At 41.8% G+C, this 18,851-nt stretch overlaps 3 protein-coding genes across 5 annotated transcripts in view; 1 reads left to right on the top strand and 2 right to left on the bottom strand.

Moving 5' to 3' along the window:
• Positions 1-6,166, bottom strand: part of fam222ba (family with sequence similarity 222 member Ba) — a 30,709-nt gene extending 24,543 nt beyond the window's left edge. Inside the window, exon 1 of the mRNA XM_079651590.1 lies at positions 6,015-6,166. The gene's annotated coding sequence lies outside the window, so the exon portion shown is untranslated. The remainder of the gene's footprint in view (positions 1-6,014) is intronic.
• The window catches only part of eral1 (Era-like 12S mitochondrial rRNA chaperone 1), a 36,412-nt gene extending 19,476 nt beyond the window's left edge, over positions 1-16,936 (top strand). Inside the window, exons 1-11 of one of the 3 annotated variants that reach the window (XM_079651594.1) lie at positions 11,001-11,228; positions 12,243-12,392; positions 12,516-12,643; positions 12,726-12,803; positions 12,888-12,934; positions 13,028-13,089; positions 13,191-13,303; positions 13,864-14,169; positions 14,645-14,794; positions 15,191-15,271; positions 16,133-16,936. In XM_079651594.1, coding sequence (XP_079507720.1) covers positions 11,123-11,228; positions 12,243-12,392; positions 12,516-12,643; positions 12,726-12,803; positions 12,888-12,934; positions 13,028-13,089; positions 13,191-13,303; positions 13,864-14,169; positions 14,645-14,794; positions 15,191-15,271; positions 16,133-16,255 — 1,344 coding nt within the window. In that variant the 5' untranslated portion in view covers positions 11,001-11,122 and the 3' untranslated portion in view covers positions 16,256-16,936. Of the gene's footprint in view, positions 1-11,000; positions 11,229-12,242; positions 12,393-12,515; positions 12,644-12,725; positions 12,804-12,887; positions 12,935-13,027; positions 13,090-13,190; positions 13,304-13,863; positions 14,170-14,644; positions 14,795-15,190; positions 15,272-16,132 lie in introns of those variants that run through there. The other 2 variants (XM_079651595.1, XM_079651596.1) reach the window with 2 other exon arrangements.
• Positions 16,937-17,643: 707 nt separating this feature from the next.
• The window catches only part of LOC307019839 (uncharacterized protein), a gene marked incomplete at its 5' end in the record, with an annotated part of 7,349 nt that continues 6,141 nt past the window's right edge, over positions 17,644-18,851 (bottom strand). The window contains 2 exons of the mRNA XM_079650943.1: positions 17,644-17,961; positions 18,627-18,851. The exon at positions 18,627-18,851 is cut by the window's right edge and continues 2,293 nt beyond it. The remainder of the gene's footprint in view (positions 17,962-18,626) is intronic.

The raw sequence follows: 18,851 nt of genomic DNA, 5'->3' as shown, positions 1-18,851 counted from the left end.
GGAAGCAGGAATGCTATTCAGGAGAAAACATTGTTCTTACCCTAAGACATGCTCTCAGAGATCATTTTTGACAGGCACATTGCCATTTAAGTTTATTCTAACTTACTGAAAAGCAGATCCCCTTGAACACATTATTGGTAAAGCGTCATTGTCAGTGTAGACTAAAAGCTTCTGGTTAAGGCAGTTGTGAGAGTCTTCACAACTGGTAGCTACACTGCATTATGCTGTGAGGGCTGAGTTCATCTTTAAGTGTTTGCAAAAATGTGAGGCAAACACTTAAAAAGCAACTTGTAAACCTCTTAATATTAAAAGGAAAAAAAGGATATGCTTCTGCTGTTTGTCCAAGAGTCTTCCGTTGCAAAAATCTCAATGCACACACACAGTAATGTCAAGTAGGGTGTTCCAGGAGAATATTATGTCCAATCACTGCTCATCTACAGAGCTGAACTATGAACTGTGATTACAGCCAACACCCCCCCCCCCCCCCCCCCCCCCACGCAGAGCAACAACTGCATCTCTGCACATTCCAGGAAACGCAGCCAGCTGAAGACAGCAAATACACCAGAGAGAGGAGGAGACATAAACAACGTAAGCTAGTTTGAGAGCTGTGCCGATGTTTACTGTCTCACTAAGTGCATTTCATCCCCTCTGCCATCCCAGCAGCGGTGGTATTTCAGCATGCCGTGCAGAGGGGGCTGCTGATGCCACAGGTCTGTGTACAGAGAGCTCAGTCACAGGCTGAGACTGTTTGGACAATGTAGCTGTCAGACACTCTGCCTGTCTGGAATAACGATTCAGTTCAGCCGATACAAAACAACCCCTTGTTCCCTTATAGTGGAGGTTAAAAGAAAAACTTTTGGGTTTGCAACTGTTGGGTTTTTGACTTGGTATGCTTGCTATCAGGGAGAAAGGTCTGAGTTTGCTTCAAACAGCCTCGGAATGACATGCCAGAGATTAGCCTCTGAAGGTCACAGTCTTCGCCTATCCTTTCAGACGCTTTTCACAACACAACCCTGGGCCCTTTTGAACAACAGGAAGAATGTCATCTGGTTACTTTTCAAGGCACGGAGATACCATTCACTGTGGCCAACAATGGCTGCAAACAGGACTAGAGGGTTAAGAGGTTATAAAAGGGCCCCATTCTAAGCGCCGCTCAATCCTTCCAGTACACGCACACAGAAAAAAAACACAACCACACACTGAGGCCTGGAGAAGTGGTGCAACCTTTGATAAACTGAGGAGGGTCATGGCAAAGTGCCGTGGATTGACCGCTTCAGCCTCAGTCCCTCCCAAGTAAAGCTCTTAACGAAGCCTCCGAGCTTTGCCTGCTTTGTCCTTTTGGACAATGTAACTTTATGATATCCATCCATTAGGTTACTATGTCTGGCCAAAGGTTATAAAAGGCTAGTAACATTTCATCACACAGTTAACAAGGCAACTTAAAAAAAAAAAGATTTGAAATACTTCCAATTCATGACTTTCATTGTATTCTTGATGCTATTACTAAGCTGAGGATAAGGCACGCATTTTGAAATGAAACTATTTTGGTCATCTAATAAAGCATTCCCTTAAAAACACACACCCTGTGCTTAATGGCAATGCATCAACAAACATGTGAGACTATTATTCAGGTTGTAAAGCCTGTTCCAAAATGACTTTTAGACTACAGACGGAGCTGAAATCCTTCACCACTTAAGTGCCTAATGAACACTCTAAAATATTAAAAATAAAGCCCAATTATCACGCAGAATTTTTTGATCTCCTCCCTCTATAATCCTCTGGTAGCTTACCTTTATCTAACGTCCGAGCCAACTATGACACTCTGAGCTCCCTCTCCCCCTCCACTTGATATCCCCTACAGCTTTACTCCTGCATTGTTGCTCCATTCTTTCTGACCCTGCAGACCGGGTGAGACTCTGAGCCTCTCTGATGCCGGCTAATGATGCCCTGATATGTACAGTTGGCATGGATGTTGGAAAACTGCAGCAGTAACCGCGGACATGCTAATGGCACCTATTAGGATTACTTAAGTGATATGGGATTCGCCTGGCAACCCCTGAGCACAGAGGGTTGGTATTTGGGGTGGAGAGTGTCAGTGTTGGGTCAGTGATCCAATTGAGGCAGCCTTATCTTGTGCCATAAACAGATAAGAGTATCTGACTGCTCTTCTGCTGTTCCTGTAAGATGGAGGTGGATAAACAACCCTGTCGTCTCCAGTGCCTCCGACGAGTCTGATCAAACAGATGCCGACCTAAACCCTGCCTTGTTCCTCCTGCTGCTATGACTGCTGTTTTTGCTTTGAATATCACCGGGAGGCTTGGATTCCTACCCGATTGCCATCAAGCTGAAGACACAACAATTTCCGAAAAGCCCTTTGGTCTTGTAACGTCAGGTTGGAGCCCTCCCTGGCCTCGAGCCTCAGGTTTGCTGATTATGCAAGCTAACCCAGCAAGAGCGGGGCTTTTTGTCATAATTGGACCTGCTGGCAACTTGCAAATCCATGCAAATTCAAGAATACATAGAAATGTGGTAAACAAAGAAGCAAAGTCTATCTTAAAAGCAGACCTATCGCCTGTGGTCATGACACATTGTAAATCAACCCATGTGAACCAAACTGAACACCATGTAACAGCTGATCCAGAGTCTGAGCCCTGCAGACGGGTCCCTTGTTCTCTGAGGTATCCAGAAGTGCCCATGATGTCCTATACGCCTGATCTGGATGTATCATGTGACCACAGTTCTTTACTCCCACCCTGACCTGCGTTTGACCCTCGTGATTTTCACACAAAAGCTACCAAACATCTGCCCTCTGTCTATAAAAACGATTCACATAGCTGGGAAGACATTGGGTGGCCTCACAGAGCATCTCTCTAAGTGGTGGATGGCTGAGTGTGGGCTGACAGCTGCCGTGGTGATGGGGGGACTACAAGGTGGAGCAGGCTGGCACATCACTGCTACCTGGGAAATCTCTGCCATGCTGTCTGGGACAAGGGGGTCAGCCTCATTTAGCAAATGGATGATATTCAACAAATGCTGCTCATCTCAAACTCCCGGGTTGAAGGAAATGAAAATCTGCTATTGAAATCCAGTTCGCAGACAACAGCTGCATGATATTTAACATACAGAAGCCCCCACTGGAATATGAAAGGAAGAAATGAATTGCATTGACAAGAGCGTACCGTTACACATTTCCAATTCAAGTACCGTCTCTAAAACGCTACATCAAATGACTGGGCTTTGAATAAACCAAAATGAGCCAAGTGCCTCATTCCAGCACAGAAAATCATTGTATCAAAAGATATGCTTGTTTAGTCGAGCCATTTCACAGCCAACAATCACAGAATCGGGACCTTTACTAATCGATGTATTTTAATGAGCTCCCTGTGAATCTAAACAACAGCTGAAACATTAAATCAGCTCAGATTCTCTGGTTCACTCTTTGTACCTTGTGATCTGTTATTCATAGTCTTGCTCTGATGTCTCTGAGAAATAAAACAGAGCTTTGATGTTATCCCCTTATTACTGCTGTGTGATACCAGACCAACGGTGGGAATCAGATTGTTTGACTGTCACGTGGAGAATGCTGCAACCCAAAACATCAGGGACTCAGTGTAAGGGGCTCATAATGATGTTTCTCTAAATAACAATCGTCACTCACTGAAAATCTGTTTATCCATTTGGTCACCAAGAGAAATTTGAAAACAGTGAGGTCTAAAAAAAAAACGATGTGTGGGTGTGCACATCACAATCTCTCTGAACTCTGTTCACTGCTTGAAAATGTCCACCAAATGAAGCCTAAATAGGTGTGTGTTCCCTACAATGTGATGTTTTTTCTGCGATAGTTTAACCTTGTCTGCAGGCAATTGTCGACTAAGAGCAACAGCAGCCAAGATGCTACACGAGTGTTTTAGAGGAAATTGCTCTCCTCTGCCTACAATGTAAATCAATATGTCCCAATACATTTGTCAGTGGTTGGCTGGGAGAAAAACCAAAGCAACTTGCTATCCTGTCAGTTTGCCCTCAGCAAAGGCTCTGGGGTTTGCGGTGACAGGTCCAAGAGTCAGCACATGATTCACGGGCGGCGGAGGAGGAGGAGGAGAGACACTTTGAAAAGCCACGCAGAGCCCTAATTAACACATGCATTCAAGTGGTATTTCAATTTGGCAGATCGCTGTAATGTTCTACAATGCTGCAGATCAGCATGACATGAACAAATGAACCAGGTGCTCCCGACATTCAGGCTTATCTGCGGATGTTACGAGTGAAAGCTAACACACAAATTAAGACATAATTAAAGTAATAAATGCACACAAAGAAATCCAAATCAGACGTTTATTAGAACTAAGAGTGCAAGATCTACTGTTGTTTGCCTAAGCATAACGATATCTCACAGTGACTTAATATCATTGCTGTCATTAGAGGCGAACTGCATTTTACAGATGGGGAGAGGCCTGCAGTCATTTGTTTTTAAGACCTAATTCATCTTCATTGTGCTGGGAAACATAGCACCTCAATGCAAAAAGGCTTCCTTCTACACGATAATTGCAGAGAGTCTAGGGGCCTGAGTTTCCCAGACAACACGGTCTGAAATTTAATTATCTGCTCTTCGGAAAAAGCTACATTGCAAAACTGCACTTTTGGCGAGTAATGTCAGGCTGTTATTTGAGTAACACAAGAATTCACTAAGCACATCCCCCCTGCTGTTATTAACGAAACAGTCACCTTTGTAAAGGTAAAGGCAAGATAATGGCTTTCTTCACAGCAACAGACACTTCTTGTGCAAATGCACACAACAGTTTTTTTTTATCTTTAGAAATTGCATAGTGTTATCCTCTTACCATGTGCACAATAAAATCGATCACTCCCATAGTCCAGTCGGTCTCCGAAGTGTTGGTTTACTGCGTTTTTTTAATCATATCCGTCAAGCTCCATGACATTATAGACCGACTAAACAGCAATAAAGCCAGACTCAGAGCAGCCAAAGATAACACGGACAGGCTGTGGAAACATTAATATTCCACCGTTTAAAGATCAGGCTTGGAGGGGGAGAAACATCGATAGGATCCCATTAGTTAAGTGTGCCCTTAGGTTACCCGAAATTTGATCAGAGATAGACCCTTTTTCCTTCCAGACACGAACCATTAGACGTTATGGCAACAACAAAAAAGCTGCTCTCCTCCTCTGAAAGTACTCCTCCTGCACTCCTCCTCCTCCACCTCCTCAGTGGTCGAGGTTGTGCGGCAGGATCAGGATGAGCTCGGTGACGTCAACCTTTTTTTATCACCTTTAACACTTTGCAAGGTGGGAACACTTTTCCTCTGTCGTTATATTAGGAGGTGCTATTTGCAGACGCGCTGAGAGCAAGGTGTGCGCGCATCTGCACCGTGAGAGAAGCTACTCTAAATTTGGATTTGCTTGCATGTCCCACTGAGTGTATTAGATACTAGCAGTGGGAAACAACTTAGTGACAGCTCCCATACTTTATAATTACACAAGATAACACACAACTTCCCCCACAGCTGGCTGGAACTCACATTTTCTCTTGAGTTGGTATGAAACAACCTGCAGCATAAATACCACAATGATATAATCATGATTTGGCAGGCAAATGGAAATCTTTTTACTCCTCACTGCTTGTTGTCATAATGCATACAAAAATGCTAAACAGCTCAACTACACAAGCCCAGTTTCATTCAGGTAACACCCCCTTTAGGCAGGAATACATGGCTACTTCGGTGCCTGAAAAAAAGATGTTTGGCTCCTAACAGACAGCAAGCCGTGAGGTGTATCCACAGACAATACAGGGAGCAGTACAGTAGCTATAAAGCTGCATGTTGCCAGTCGGGGTGCCAGCTGACTGCCCAGGCTCCTGGCTAGCTAACCTAGCCAGCCAGTCTGAAACATACACAGTCCCATTGTTGCCTCCTCAAGCTCTCCTCATATTTATGCCACAATTTGAGAGGACGTCACACAGTATCAGGCAGTAGCCGTATTATAAAGAGACAACTACTTACTCTCCGTTTTCCTCTGCGAAAGGCATCGTTTAGTACGTCGCCATGGTTTAAAACGGACAGATTTTCTCCCGTTACCCTGCGCTGCCGAATCACTGCTGCTGCTGCTGTCTGCGGCAGCAACTTCCGGCGCATGCGCAGAGGCTGGGAGCAGTCCAGACTGCGCTGGTCTCTGCGCAGGACACCGAGCGGTTTAAAGGGACAGGCAGCGTGGGATTTTATTGGACGGGTACATATTTGTAGGACATTATTGAAATAACCTGTCGTCATTGTTACAGCTCTACAATATCAAAGTTCATGTTCAACTCGTTTTTAGTTATGTCTATTTTTGTTTGTTATTAAGCTTGTTTATCAAGCTCTAGGAGGTGTTCACAATCTGATCATTTTAGATGCAACATATTAATAATAATGATTACTTCAAGGTGTGTTACCGTACTAAATTCGCTTTACATAGGCTATGAAATGATCAGTGAGGGTAACTAAACATATTTAGTGAAATGCTGCAACTAAGTACCCTGCAATTTCTTTTTAAAGATACCTGAATTGATTTTGATTGAATTGTTGCCTATTCAGAAGGATTTGTTTTACTGCCCTTAACCACTAGCCAAATTGTAAGTGTACACCAACATTAAGCCGATTGCTCTTTTTTTACTAAGCTCTACGTCTAGATTCAAGATTTTTCAGATTCAAAGGTTTTATTGTTATATGCCCAGAGCTACAGTGTAGAAATGGCAATGCAATTCTTCTGAGCTGAGCTCCTCTATAGGCATTTACAGTGATGTTAGCAGAGATACCAAATGTTCCCTTGACTGTGTGTTTGGGGAACATCCTCAGTTAACATGACACTTAACCTCTAGGGATAGGTTTGACATTTTTTGTATCTGTATTTTGGGTGGAAAATACCTACTGAGGGACACACCAAATGTTTGTTGAGGATTTCATGAAGGTCATCAATGTGTTAGCACAAAACAAAAATTGAATATAAAGACCAAAAAAAGAAAAGAAAAGAGAAACAAAATTAATAGACATGATCATAAAAATTTACAAAAAAAACATATCACACTAACTAAATGCATGCTTATTATGTGGGTCTTCAGTTTTCCTTTTAAATTTCAGCAAAGCTAGCATAATGTATCTAGAAAGGGTCTTTCAGAGTCTTTCAATATACCAACGTCAGAGGACCTTTGGGCTCTTGTTAGTTGATAAGGAGTTAAAGTCCTAAGTGTCAGAAAGTGCTTTATCATTAAGTGCTTTGTAAGAACCTTAAAATCAATCCTAAAGGTAATGGAGAGCCAGAGCAGTGTGGCTAAAGCAAGAGTGACTGCAGTTTCCCAGTCTTTGTTTTGGCAGCAGTTCTGAACTAGTTGAACTTTTCCAAACAGCCTTTTTTGGTAGGCCAGTAAAAAGGGTTTTACAATACTCCAATTTGCAAGTTGTGAAAACATGAATCAGTTTCACAGCTACGTTAGGAGCAGCCTTACTTTTTGGCAGCATTTCTTAGGGGGATGCATTCTGTCTTCTTAACTTTGCTAATGTGGGCTTCAAAGTCCAAAATTAGTTTTTACTTCTGATTTAGTATGGTGAGTTCCCAAGCCTATTAAAAATGTCTCTCTCTTGCATTTATGCCCTAATACCTAAATATAGATTGTTGCTGGTCGATTGTTTTATTGGGAGACAATCGACCATAGTTGGCTCAACAGAAGAGTGTAATTGTAATACTCAAATATAAATGTATGAAATGTTATACTCATCTGTTTCACTGGCACAAAATGTATTCTTCGGCTGTATTGTCCTTGTATTTTGCATCATTTTTTTCTTCACATATTGTGAATCTTGTGGAAGACGACACAGCCAGTGAGAAAACTCTGCGGTCAATAGTGTCACATGCTTTGTGATTTGATGAAAGGTTCTATTTGTGCAGCCTGATGTGTATGGCTCCCTAATCAAACACTTATATTTCTGTGACAACTCAAATAAATTACTCCATTACAACCACCCACCTGCCCTCTCCACAGTATTGATGGTATTTTATTACCAGAGAGAGACAGATGGACAAAGCTGAACATGGTGGAAAGTGATGGGAAGGTTGCAGAATGTGTGTCATGTCGGGTTAGAACCTGCACAAAAGTAATCAAATGAGAAGATTAGAGAAAAGAATCACAGATGTCCAACTGCACAAACAGCATTGTGGAGGATAACTCCATTGGCCTGGGTTCCAATACGATCTGGGCTTATTACAATACTCCAGCCAATTTAGGCCTGCAAGCTTCACTTCCCCCATCAGCAAGTGAAAGCGGGGAGAATTTGGTCTGAAAGCCCAATCACGCACAACGCTCAGAGTTCAGCAGGTGGGGAAGTAGCAGCAGCAGGCTCCATCACGCAATAATACAAAGTTAATGATGCAGAGCGGTGTCTTTCTCCATACCAAAGAAAGACGTCAATACAGGATGTTTAAGAACGCTGCTCCTAATTACGCTTTTTAAATTCACCACTGACGTGATTGATGATTTCAAAGAGAGGCATTATTGATCCACTTCACAGACAAGTCCCATCGATTGCAAGTCTAGAATGAATAAAAGTTTTTTTTCCCCTTTATCTCCCCCACTGAGAAAGAGATTGTACAATCAGAGCATCAGTGTGACCTATATGGGTAGTTTGGGAGCTAAATCCCCTCTTTTAAAAAGCAGCCTGAGCAAGGACGTATGCAGTGATTACTGAACGGAGGGGCCTTCGAGGACATCCAGGACCACATGTGTGACGTAACAGTTACATCTCACTGCTTTCTCATTTATCAAGTGTGGAAATTCATCTATCCACTCATTAATCCGTGGGATTCTTTAGAAATAGCCTAACTGCGTTGGAGTCCTCAGCATGAGAAAGTTGAGGAGCTGCTGTTTTATAGACAGTCAGCCAGCTGCAGCATCACGCCTCTCACTGCAATCGGCAGTGATGGAGTGATGGATGCTATGACGCACTGACAGATTGTTTTTTTGCTCCCTGTTAACATGCCCCATGGCTCACACTTATTATTCCATGAACTTCCTCATGAGCAGCCAGATCTTCTTGCCAGTTATTACGTGTCTAATCCCAGACAGTGTTATTAGTAAATCAACAGGAGAGGCTGCTAGGGTGCACGGCCACACACAATTCTGCATATTCAGGAAGATCTGACCTGTTCACTATCAATACAAGGTGTTCTGTTAGAATTACAGAAAACAAGATTGATTGGGAATCAACAGTGCACTGAATTGCAGCACCAGAGGGAGGGTTTCCATCACACCATGCTAAATCTCATTGGCAAGTGCACTTCAAATGGCAAAGTGGGCTGCAGCTTATGATTAAATGGTCTGCAGGCGAAGCCTTTTTGTCTTCTTTTTTTTTTTTTTGAGGCAGAGAGAGCTCTTTCTGAAGGCCAAAGTTAATGCAGTCATAGAAAGAACTCTGATACACTCCCACGTGAAATGGCCATGTGAGGAAAGCCCGGAGGGAGAAAAGGCCTTGAATGAATTTAAGAGGGAGCGAGAGGGAGAGTGGGAGGGAGGCAGATAGAGAGAAAGTTCAAACATTACTGATCCTCAAATATCCTTTTGGTATGGTTAAATTGAAATTCGGCAGTAAGTGACTGCTAAAAGCTCCATTTTGTATTGTTGTCCTTCCATTGCGGCAGAGCTTTTAGAGTTAGATGATGACAGATTGTGAGCTACCTGATATCCTTCATCATCCTCCCCGGTGGAGGTGTTTGTTCCGCCCTGAGCAAGTCCTCGAGGACTAGCAAACAGCCGGCGTGTTTGATGGACTACAGGGAGACATCTGCTCTGCCTGGCTATGCCATAGAGAATGAAAACAACACGTTACAGTAATCAATCAATATGCAAACTGTGTCCTTTTAGTGCTGTGATTAACCTTACACACGTCATGGTTATCAAGTCATTATGTCAGCTTGTCATTGTGAATTAGTTCTGAAAAGCTGCTGCGGGGTGTGAAAGCATGCAGTGTTGGCATAATGCTTTAAGCGTGGATGTTCAATATATCCTCGACAACATTGTCACAACTGTGCTTCAAGCACCCTCAGGGATAAGCTCTGTTCTGTGCACTCAAGGGACAAGAGGGATAGGAAAAGTCGGAACGCTGCGATCTGATTTGTGGTTATGGGCGCACCATCCCTCACAAAGTAATCTACAGACTATCACCCCAGACAAAAGATCCTTTGAGAGCCTGTCATCCTTTTGCAACTGCCATTTGCTCATATTGGTGGATGTGTGTTTGCATTATGATGAGCTGATTTTGGAATAGCCGCTGACCGTTTCTAGCCTCCAATATATCCCTGCTATACACAGGTGGCTCGCAAACTGGGGCCCAGGTGCATTCTGTGTTACTGAAAAACAACATGGAGTGTCTCCACATCCATTTGTTTATAGCTATTCTGTGTACACTCACCATATTTGTGTTTTTACAACAGACAATAATGCTGTTCAGTATTTACATTTACTTTCTGTCCCATTTGATTTACACAAATATTGTTTGCTTATTCCTGCACTTGCACCTTTATGTTAATTGCACTATTTCATACGCTATTTTAAATCCTCATTTAATTGTATGTGTAAAGTTTATTTTATTTTTGCACTATTTGAGGGGACTGAAGATTTTAAGACTTCCATTGCCAACAACAACAACAACAACACTGTTCTACTACTAAAAATCAGTTAAATGTTTGAATCTTGAACTTGCACTATGTTATCTTTGATATTCTCGTGTTGCTTTTACTTGCATGATTTCCTTTTTCAATGAGCGCTGTTGGAGGGAGTGTTAGACCCAAGATTTGTATTGCCGTAACTGCTTCTCTGTAAATTGAAAAGGTTAATAAAGATCATTCTACCAGACAGTATGCAGGGTGAAATAACATGTTGTAGTTGACACAGTGGTCGCCAGGGGGCGGTGTAGTTTCCACACGACGCTCTGTGAGAAGCTCTTTAAAGCGGAAGACGTTTTTCTTTGGTCAAAACAAGATGGTTACCCCCTGTAATGGCAATGTGAACAAGCAGCGCTCACCTCTGAAACGATGAATAGTGTAATATTATCTGAAATATAACATTAACAGTGACTGAAGCTCCATGGCGCTCAGATTGTGCTCGCGGGTTCTTAGAGACTCCTCCCTCGTCTCGAGACTGCTCCTCGGGACTACTCGACAGGAAAGTGCGACATGGTTCCTAACAGCCGGTTAGTCCAAAACAAGGCTTTCTGCTGCTCTTCTATTATATTTTTCTAGCAAGGAAATGTATTAGGGTGTTAGTTAAGCATGGTGTATTTAGAATATCAGCCTATAGGCGTACTATGACGTTTATATAGAGCAGGGCGAATCAATAAATCAGGCATCTCTTAGCTCTGCTGAGGCACAGGCTGCTTTTTCCATCAATAACACCTGTTTCATCCGAGGAGACGTTTCATTAGCAGGGTACAGGTAGAATACATGACAATAATGACAACATAGGTGAACAATGGGGGATTTTCCATTTCAGGGATATACTTTTACAACTGTGACTTCCATGTATGTGCAAAATGCTTCATGAGTCTGACTGGCAGAATTTAAAATCCCCCTGCATTCAAAATAGGTTTTACACATTGTTACTCTGTTAACATTTAATTTTATAAAAAATACATTTGGTATCACAAGTCTTCAGGGACAATATTGATAACAATTTGGAAGATGTGCGCAAAAGAAAAATGAATTGAACATTTATTATCATTTTCGATTAATTCGTTGATTATTGTTTAGATTAATTAATTAATTATTTGGTCTAATAAATGTCATAATAGTTAAAAATGTCCATATCAGTTTCTGAAAGTCCAAGTATGATACATTCCTCGTTTTTTTGGGATCAAAACCCAAATCAATTCATGTTAATAATATGCCATAAAGCAGTAAAAAACAGCACATTTTGCAATCACAAGAGGAGGAAATAAACATTTTCTACCACGTAGAAAATGTCTTCAAATAATAAAACGATTATCAAAAGCTATTCTGTATAACTCTTTCCTACATGCAGACTTGCATGAAGGCATGCCATTATTTCTAAACTCAATCTGATTGGGTTCTGTAATAACTTTTTATGAACGCATTTACGAACGCATCGTTATACTGTGCCATAATAACACCCAAGGGCTTATTATGAATGAGTAACCTTGCAGCCCTGCTGGCAGAGAAGTGATGGAAATGTTTTTATGTGTTCACAGGAAGCAGCAGAGGACAGAGGAACGGATTTATTTTCACTCCTGCTTGTTTTATTACATCAGATGTATTTCTCAACAGACTGATGAAAGGCAAAGCAGTGGAGGCAGACGGCAGTTCTTATCGCCTGCCAGCGTCAGTTCTAACAGACAGCGGTAATCAGAGATTTACATCCCTGAACTCATCTGATAAACTCCTGCTGACGCCATTCTGTCGCAAATCCAAAATTATAAATCCCTTCTTTGTTTCTATAATAATTTTATTTTGTGTGTTTTCAGCTGAACAATTATCCTTGTTAATGAGACATCCAGATCAGCCTGAAAATGCAAAGGTTTTGAAAGTGGCCCTCATAGGGGCCCCCAATGCTGGGAAGTCCACATTGTCCAATCAGCTCCTTGGAAGAAAGGTATGTGTCTTTTAAAATATGTACATTGATATTCATCTGAAGGAGGTGTTCAATGTCTAAAGTCAGTGATCATTTCTTTAAGGTGTTTGCCGTGTCCAAGAAAGTACACACCACACGGTCACGGGCCGTGGGCGTCCTGACGGAGGAGGACACCCAGATAGTAAGATCTTCCTCATGTCTCTATTGTTATATTTAATACCATTCTAAAAACCAAACATTAACCCATTTGTGTATTGTTTTGTAGATCTTACTGGACACTCCTGGTCTCACTACTGTATCAAAGGTCAAAAGGTGCTTTGTTATTTTATTTATATTTTTAAAGTCAGTAATCTACATCCAGTTGTATCATAAAATGTAATATGATTGGCTGCTCTGTTTCCACAGACATAATCTGGAGAAGGCATTGCTTGAGGATCCCTGGAACACGGTTAAAGAAGCAGACATAGGTATGATGTAAATTAATTCTGAACTCTGAATCAAAGTTACCATTTAAGAATAAAAAAACACTGCTGAGTTCCAAGTGTTTGTTATTGTGTCCGTTGTCCAGTGGTGGTGTTGGTGGATGTGTCCGACCGATGGATGTGCGGCAGGCTCGACTTCGAGGTGCTCAAATGCCTGGCTCAGCACACTGACATCCCTGCAATCCTGGTGCTCAATAAGGTACTCTTCCACAGAACGACACATTCATTACAAATGCTACTAAAGTAATACATATTGACAGCAAGTCATGGATGTAGTTTATTGATTACTGATTGTTCTTTTCAAAGGGCTAAATTAAACAGTTGGTCACCGTATCTTTCAACAAACTTAATTAAATTAAATGGTGCATTTGTTGGGGACTATTTTCAAGTGCAAATCAATACATTTCGAGCTCTAATGAGTGTATACAGCAGTAGGAAGGCGTATGGGAATATAAACTAAAGTGCTAATGTAAATGGGAATGATGAGACCTGTCCCCCAGTGTGACTTACTGATGTGTTGTAATAGTAAAAAGTATTGTTATAGTAATAATACAATAGAGGCTCTATGACATACAGGAAGAAGATACTGTACTTTGGAGACATGGGTAATACTTGGGTAGAATTAGGATCTGTTGACAAGAAGAAGAATATAGAATATCACCAGACTTTCCTTGCCAACATCCCAGAACATTCAAATGAATGTTAACCTGCACTGAGGAGTCTTCCTGATGTCTTCACTGATGCCCCCATGTGTCTCAGGTGGACCTGTTGAAGACTAAGGACCGGCTGCTGGACATAACAACAGAGCTGACATGTGGAGTGGTGAACGGACGCAAGCTGCGGGTCAGGACAGTGATCAAGCCTCCGAAGGCTGAAAAGAGGTCAGAGAGGCAGCCAGAGCCATCGCCCGACGTGGACACCGCGGGGCTGGAAGGAGATGCTGATCCCAGCTCTGCTCTGAGCAGAGAGCAGTTGAAGGCTCTGAGGAGTCAGCAGGGCTGGGCTCACTTCAAGGACGTCTTCATGCTGTCTTCTGTGGACAAAGAGGACGTTGACACACTGAAGGTAGACATTCTATTATGGCAGGTTAAACAGTGATATCCCAGGCAGGCCCATCTGGAGGACAGGATGCATGTTGTGTCATAAATGATTGTATTGTTACACTTTATAAAGATATAAGTTCACCATTAGCAGCAAAACCCTTATAATATCATATTAATACACCACTGTATATATTGGAGTACAATGTGCACATTTGTACCTCTTATTTATTTCTTAATTTATTATTTTTATTTGATATTTTATCGGATATTTTACTTATTTCTCTGTATGTTTTATATGAATATCCTTAATTTATTTAAGTTTTTTATTGCACATTCTTCTTTTTTACTTATAATGTTTGTATACATATTTGTATTATAATTTATTTTATTTAATCCTTTATTTGACATTTTACTTTAACTACTTTTGTTTAAGGTAATATCTTTTTCCTTTTCTTTTCTTTACTGATAATAACCATGCTTTTATCTGAACGTTGTAGAACTACTTTATGGTTGCGGCTAAGCCCGGCTCGTGGCAGTACCACAGTGAAGTCCTGACCGACCAGACTCCAGAGCAGATCTGCACCAACACCATCAGAGAGAAGCTTCTGGAGAATCTACCACAGGAAGTGCCCTACTCCATCACACAGGTGAACCGGTTTACCGATGGATAGACAGAGATCTGACTACACCATCACATCTCCCTGCACTGATCCTGGGGATGACTGAAAGCTGACATGTGCTTGGATTCAGCCAATTATCACTTTTGTCGTCTGTATTCACTGCTACTGTACAATTTCTCAATTTACAATTGTCAATACTTTTTTTGTGTATTTCCAATTGGTGCTGATGGTAAATGTATTTAATGGAAGCGATATTTTGCACGGCTAACAAAACCTCAGTACTATACTTTTGTAAAACAGTGACACCACTGTGTAACTCTCGCGCTGCTATGGGCCAGTGCACCAACATATTGTATGTGATTAGCTAAGAGGTGGGACAAATCACAATATGTCCTCTACAATATTTCAATCTTTCTGTTTCAGTCTATTGAACTCTGGGACGACGGAGAAAATGGAGAGCTGGATATTTCTGTGAAACTTTATACCAAGAAAGACACTCACATGGTAAGTGCTCTCCACACATTTCTTGGTTTCGAAGATGGGAAGTATCTCTTCTGCTTTAACACATCATTAAAAACACTATGTATAGATTCATATTGAAAGTATTAGGATTACGTTTAGCATACATTTTATTTGACTTGGCTTTAAAAGGCAAATGTCACAAGCTGGAAATAAATGTCAGGTGTAAAATGAATAAGGTAGAAAAAAACTAGATTATTTACTAGACTATTTTAAGATGCCTGGCCTGTTTCAGGCACAGGGAAATTAAATCTTTTACTCCGCCTGCAGCCTCTCTGATGGCCTCTGATTTGATTCGGCCTGCATTTGCCTTGTGTTTTTATCTTGTAAATATTTGAGCAGCCTTTCAAACCATACATATTTGATGTGAGGAATATTTGAAGCTACATCTGCCGTGCTGAAATGTTTCAAGGCCAGTGACCTTTAAGAAGACTGACGCAGACCTTTCCTCAGCTCTTCCATTCAACACAGGAAGGACTTTCACAAATGTACAACTCACAGGGATGAGTCAACAAAGTGATCGAAATATCATTTATTTTATGAATGTCTCCTGGGAAAAGGCTATCTTGTCAAGCTTTCTTTAAATGAATATTAAATATATATGTTGGAGGTCACTGCAGTCTTTTAGAATGCTTCAGGGTGAAACGGGTTATGGCTATTTTATAGAAATTGCATAAAAAAGAACAGCTGTATTTGTTTGAACCGAATGTCCTTTTTCTTGGTAAATCTTCATATCATTAAACTATTTTCCACAGGGTCCTTTGTATTTGTGTCTTTCAAACCTGCATTACTCAGACACACAATATGTACCGCTCCCTGACACAGCTGTGCTTCTTCTCTCCACAGCGGATGGTGATCGGGGTCGGGGGCCAGATGGTGGGCCGCATGGCCCGGGAGGCCGGAGAGGACCTGAGCCGAGTCTTCCTGAGAGACGTGAGGCTGAAGCTCTCTGCCAAGCTGAAGGTCTGAGGAGGGTGGAAGCACTTTAATGAAACAGATCTTGCTGGATTTAAGATCCCTCTTGGCTACGCAAAGACGGACATGACAAGAGGAACTGAAGAGAGGACTCAGCTCATGAGTGGAGCTGTATGAAGACATGGACATGTTTGAAGGAGAGAAAGAGGACTGTTGAAATGTCATCTTCTGTCTACCTGCATCAGCAGCAACATTTCATGCAGTCTCAGAAGATACTATTAAAGATTTGTGCCCTCTAAGTTGCTGTTATAGAAAACTTGTATAAACTTGTAGAAAGCTAAGGAGTGCCTTTACTAACTTTACCGATGATGTGTTAAATGTCTCTAAAGTGCCATTTAAGGACTACTTCACCCACAAAATAGTAATTTGTATATCAGTTACTCACCCGGTTACCTTGACGAAAGAAGTCTGGATGAAGTAAATGAAATAGGTTCTGTGTTTGAGAAAAGCAAAACTATATCAAAACCCCCCCTAACTTAATAATCCAAGTTCTAATTCTAAAGTTTAAAACACTGTTTATGTGGAAGTCTATGAAAAAGGTCAACAATTCATCTAGACTTTTCTCTGTTTCTTAATTTTAGTTTCAGATAATGGGGCGAGTCATTGATATACACATGATTAATGTGTGTGAGTGGATCTGTGAAAGTAGAATTGTTGGCATTTATTTAGCAAAGATGTATTTGAGGCAGCAAAACATAACCGAGACTCTCATCAGATGGATGTTTTGACACGAGCCTGACAGGGCGTTCATGGCTGAGCAGGTTTGGCGAGCTTTGAAAAGGCCTGATGGTTTATCTTTGGCTCTCAGAGCTCTTTGCTTGGCGGGCCCTGCACTGTCATGTTCACTCAGACGTCCCTGATGCACCATCCTGTTCCCTCCACTCCCACATCACTTTAGCCTTCTCCACCGCCTTTGAAGTGTGGCCATCCGTCCCTGAGACTATCACTTTATGTTCCGCTGCTTTCTTCCCTTCTCCTTCTCCTCCTCCTCGTCCCTTGCTTGTTTGGCTCTTATAAAGCCCGGCTCTGCCCCCGAGGGCGAAATGGTCTCCCTTAATGGATGGCAGTATGGAGCACTAACCTGATGCTAAAATGGGTCAGATAATGGTGATTGGATTCATCCCTGCTGCCTGTGAGTTAACTTGACGGTGGCCTGAAGCAGGTGGGGGGGGGGGGGGGGGGGGGGCCTTGAATGTCTCAGATGCCCCTCAGGCTCCCCTTGCTTTCTGCAACGCCTGCTCCCAACTGATTAGATAAGATGGTTGCGCGGCAGAGATCTTCACTTAGACAAGCCAACTGCTGCTCTCAAATACTACAGTCATCTTCAAACAGGATATTTAGGATGCTGACACACACACACTTTGCACAAAATAACGAGACACTTTCGTTTGGGAGCAATAAGCTTTATTTTACGCACATGAAAAGATGTCACTGTCTTGTTCCTGGAAGTCCTGATGACATTGAGCGAGGGCCGTATAACCCTTACCCTAACTGAAACTCAGTAATGGTAACGGTTTGACGGCCCCCCCCAGAGCAGGCAGTTAGGAGCCAGTGTGTGTTGATTGAGCCGCTGGGGGAATGAAAACCCTGGATAGTACATCATCTATACTGTAGTGTCTCTTTATTAAACTTACAGTATAAGATGATATCCTGTCCGGGGCACAAGACATAACAACCAGCAGAGGGATCCTGACGGGGGTCTGCGGGGCAAACGGAGGGGGTCATCAGGGAGGCAGTGAGGGTCAACCAATGCAATGTTAATTATATGCTAAAAATGCTATTTAAAAAAAGGCAAAGGCATGTATTCGAAATGAATAATATGTAATTAAAAAGAATCCTTAATTAAAAAGGCTGGGATTTAGTTGCATAAATGAATTATTGTTTTGATTTTCAAACAAATACAACTGCAGGTATACAACAAATAAATAAGATGAGGAAATAAAATAATTATTAAAAAATGTAAAAAAATAAGTAAACAATGTTTTATATTTGTTCTTATATTAAAGTAATAAACCAACAAAAAATATGTAATTTAAAAAAGATTCTTAGTTACAAAGGCTGGGATTTTGTTATATAAATGAATTATTTCATGTTGGTTTTAATTTTCAAACAAATACAACTATAGGTATACAACCAATAAATAGGATAAAAGAATAACATAATTACTTAAAAATGTAAAAAAATAAGTAAACCATTTTTGACTATTTACATTAAAGTAATAAACCAGCAAAAAATGATATCCTATGTTGGCAAAATAAAAACATCTTACATGCTACACAGCCTCCCTGTGACTTGCTGCAGGGACCCCGGCTGCGTGAGGCCCCAGGGACCCCCTCGCCCCCCTCTCTCTCTCTGTGTCACTCACCTCCCATGCAGGGTGCCATCTCTCATGTTCCGCTGACACTTCCCTTCACGTGCTCATGTGTTATGGCCTCTGTGTCCCCGTCCTCGGCTCCTCACTGCTCTGCCTTCCGGGCCCCGACACTTAAAGGCTCCCGGCTCATTAGCATACCGTGAGGACATCTGGGGGGGACAGACAGAACGTGAGGGGAGGGGAGGGGGGGCTTTCTCTTATCTGGTCCTAACCTGA

The sequence above is a fragment of the Notothenia rossii genome (assembly GCF_949606895.1).
Source record: "Notothenia rossii genome assembly, chromosome: 9".
NCBI classification, from domain to species: Eukaryota; Metazoa; Chordata; class Actinopteri; order Perciformes; family Nototheniidae; genus Notothenia; species Notothenia rossii.
Note: the sequence above shows the minus strand (reverse complement) of the source record. Positions and strands in the feature narration are given on the sequence as shown.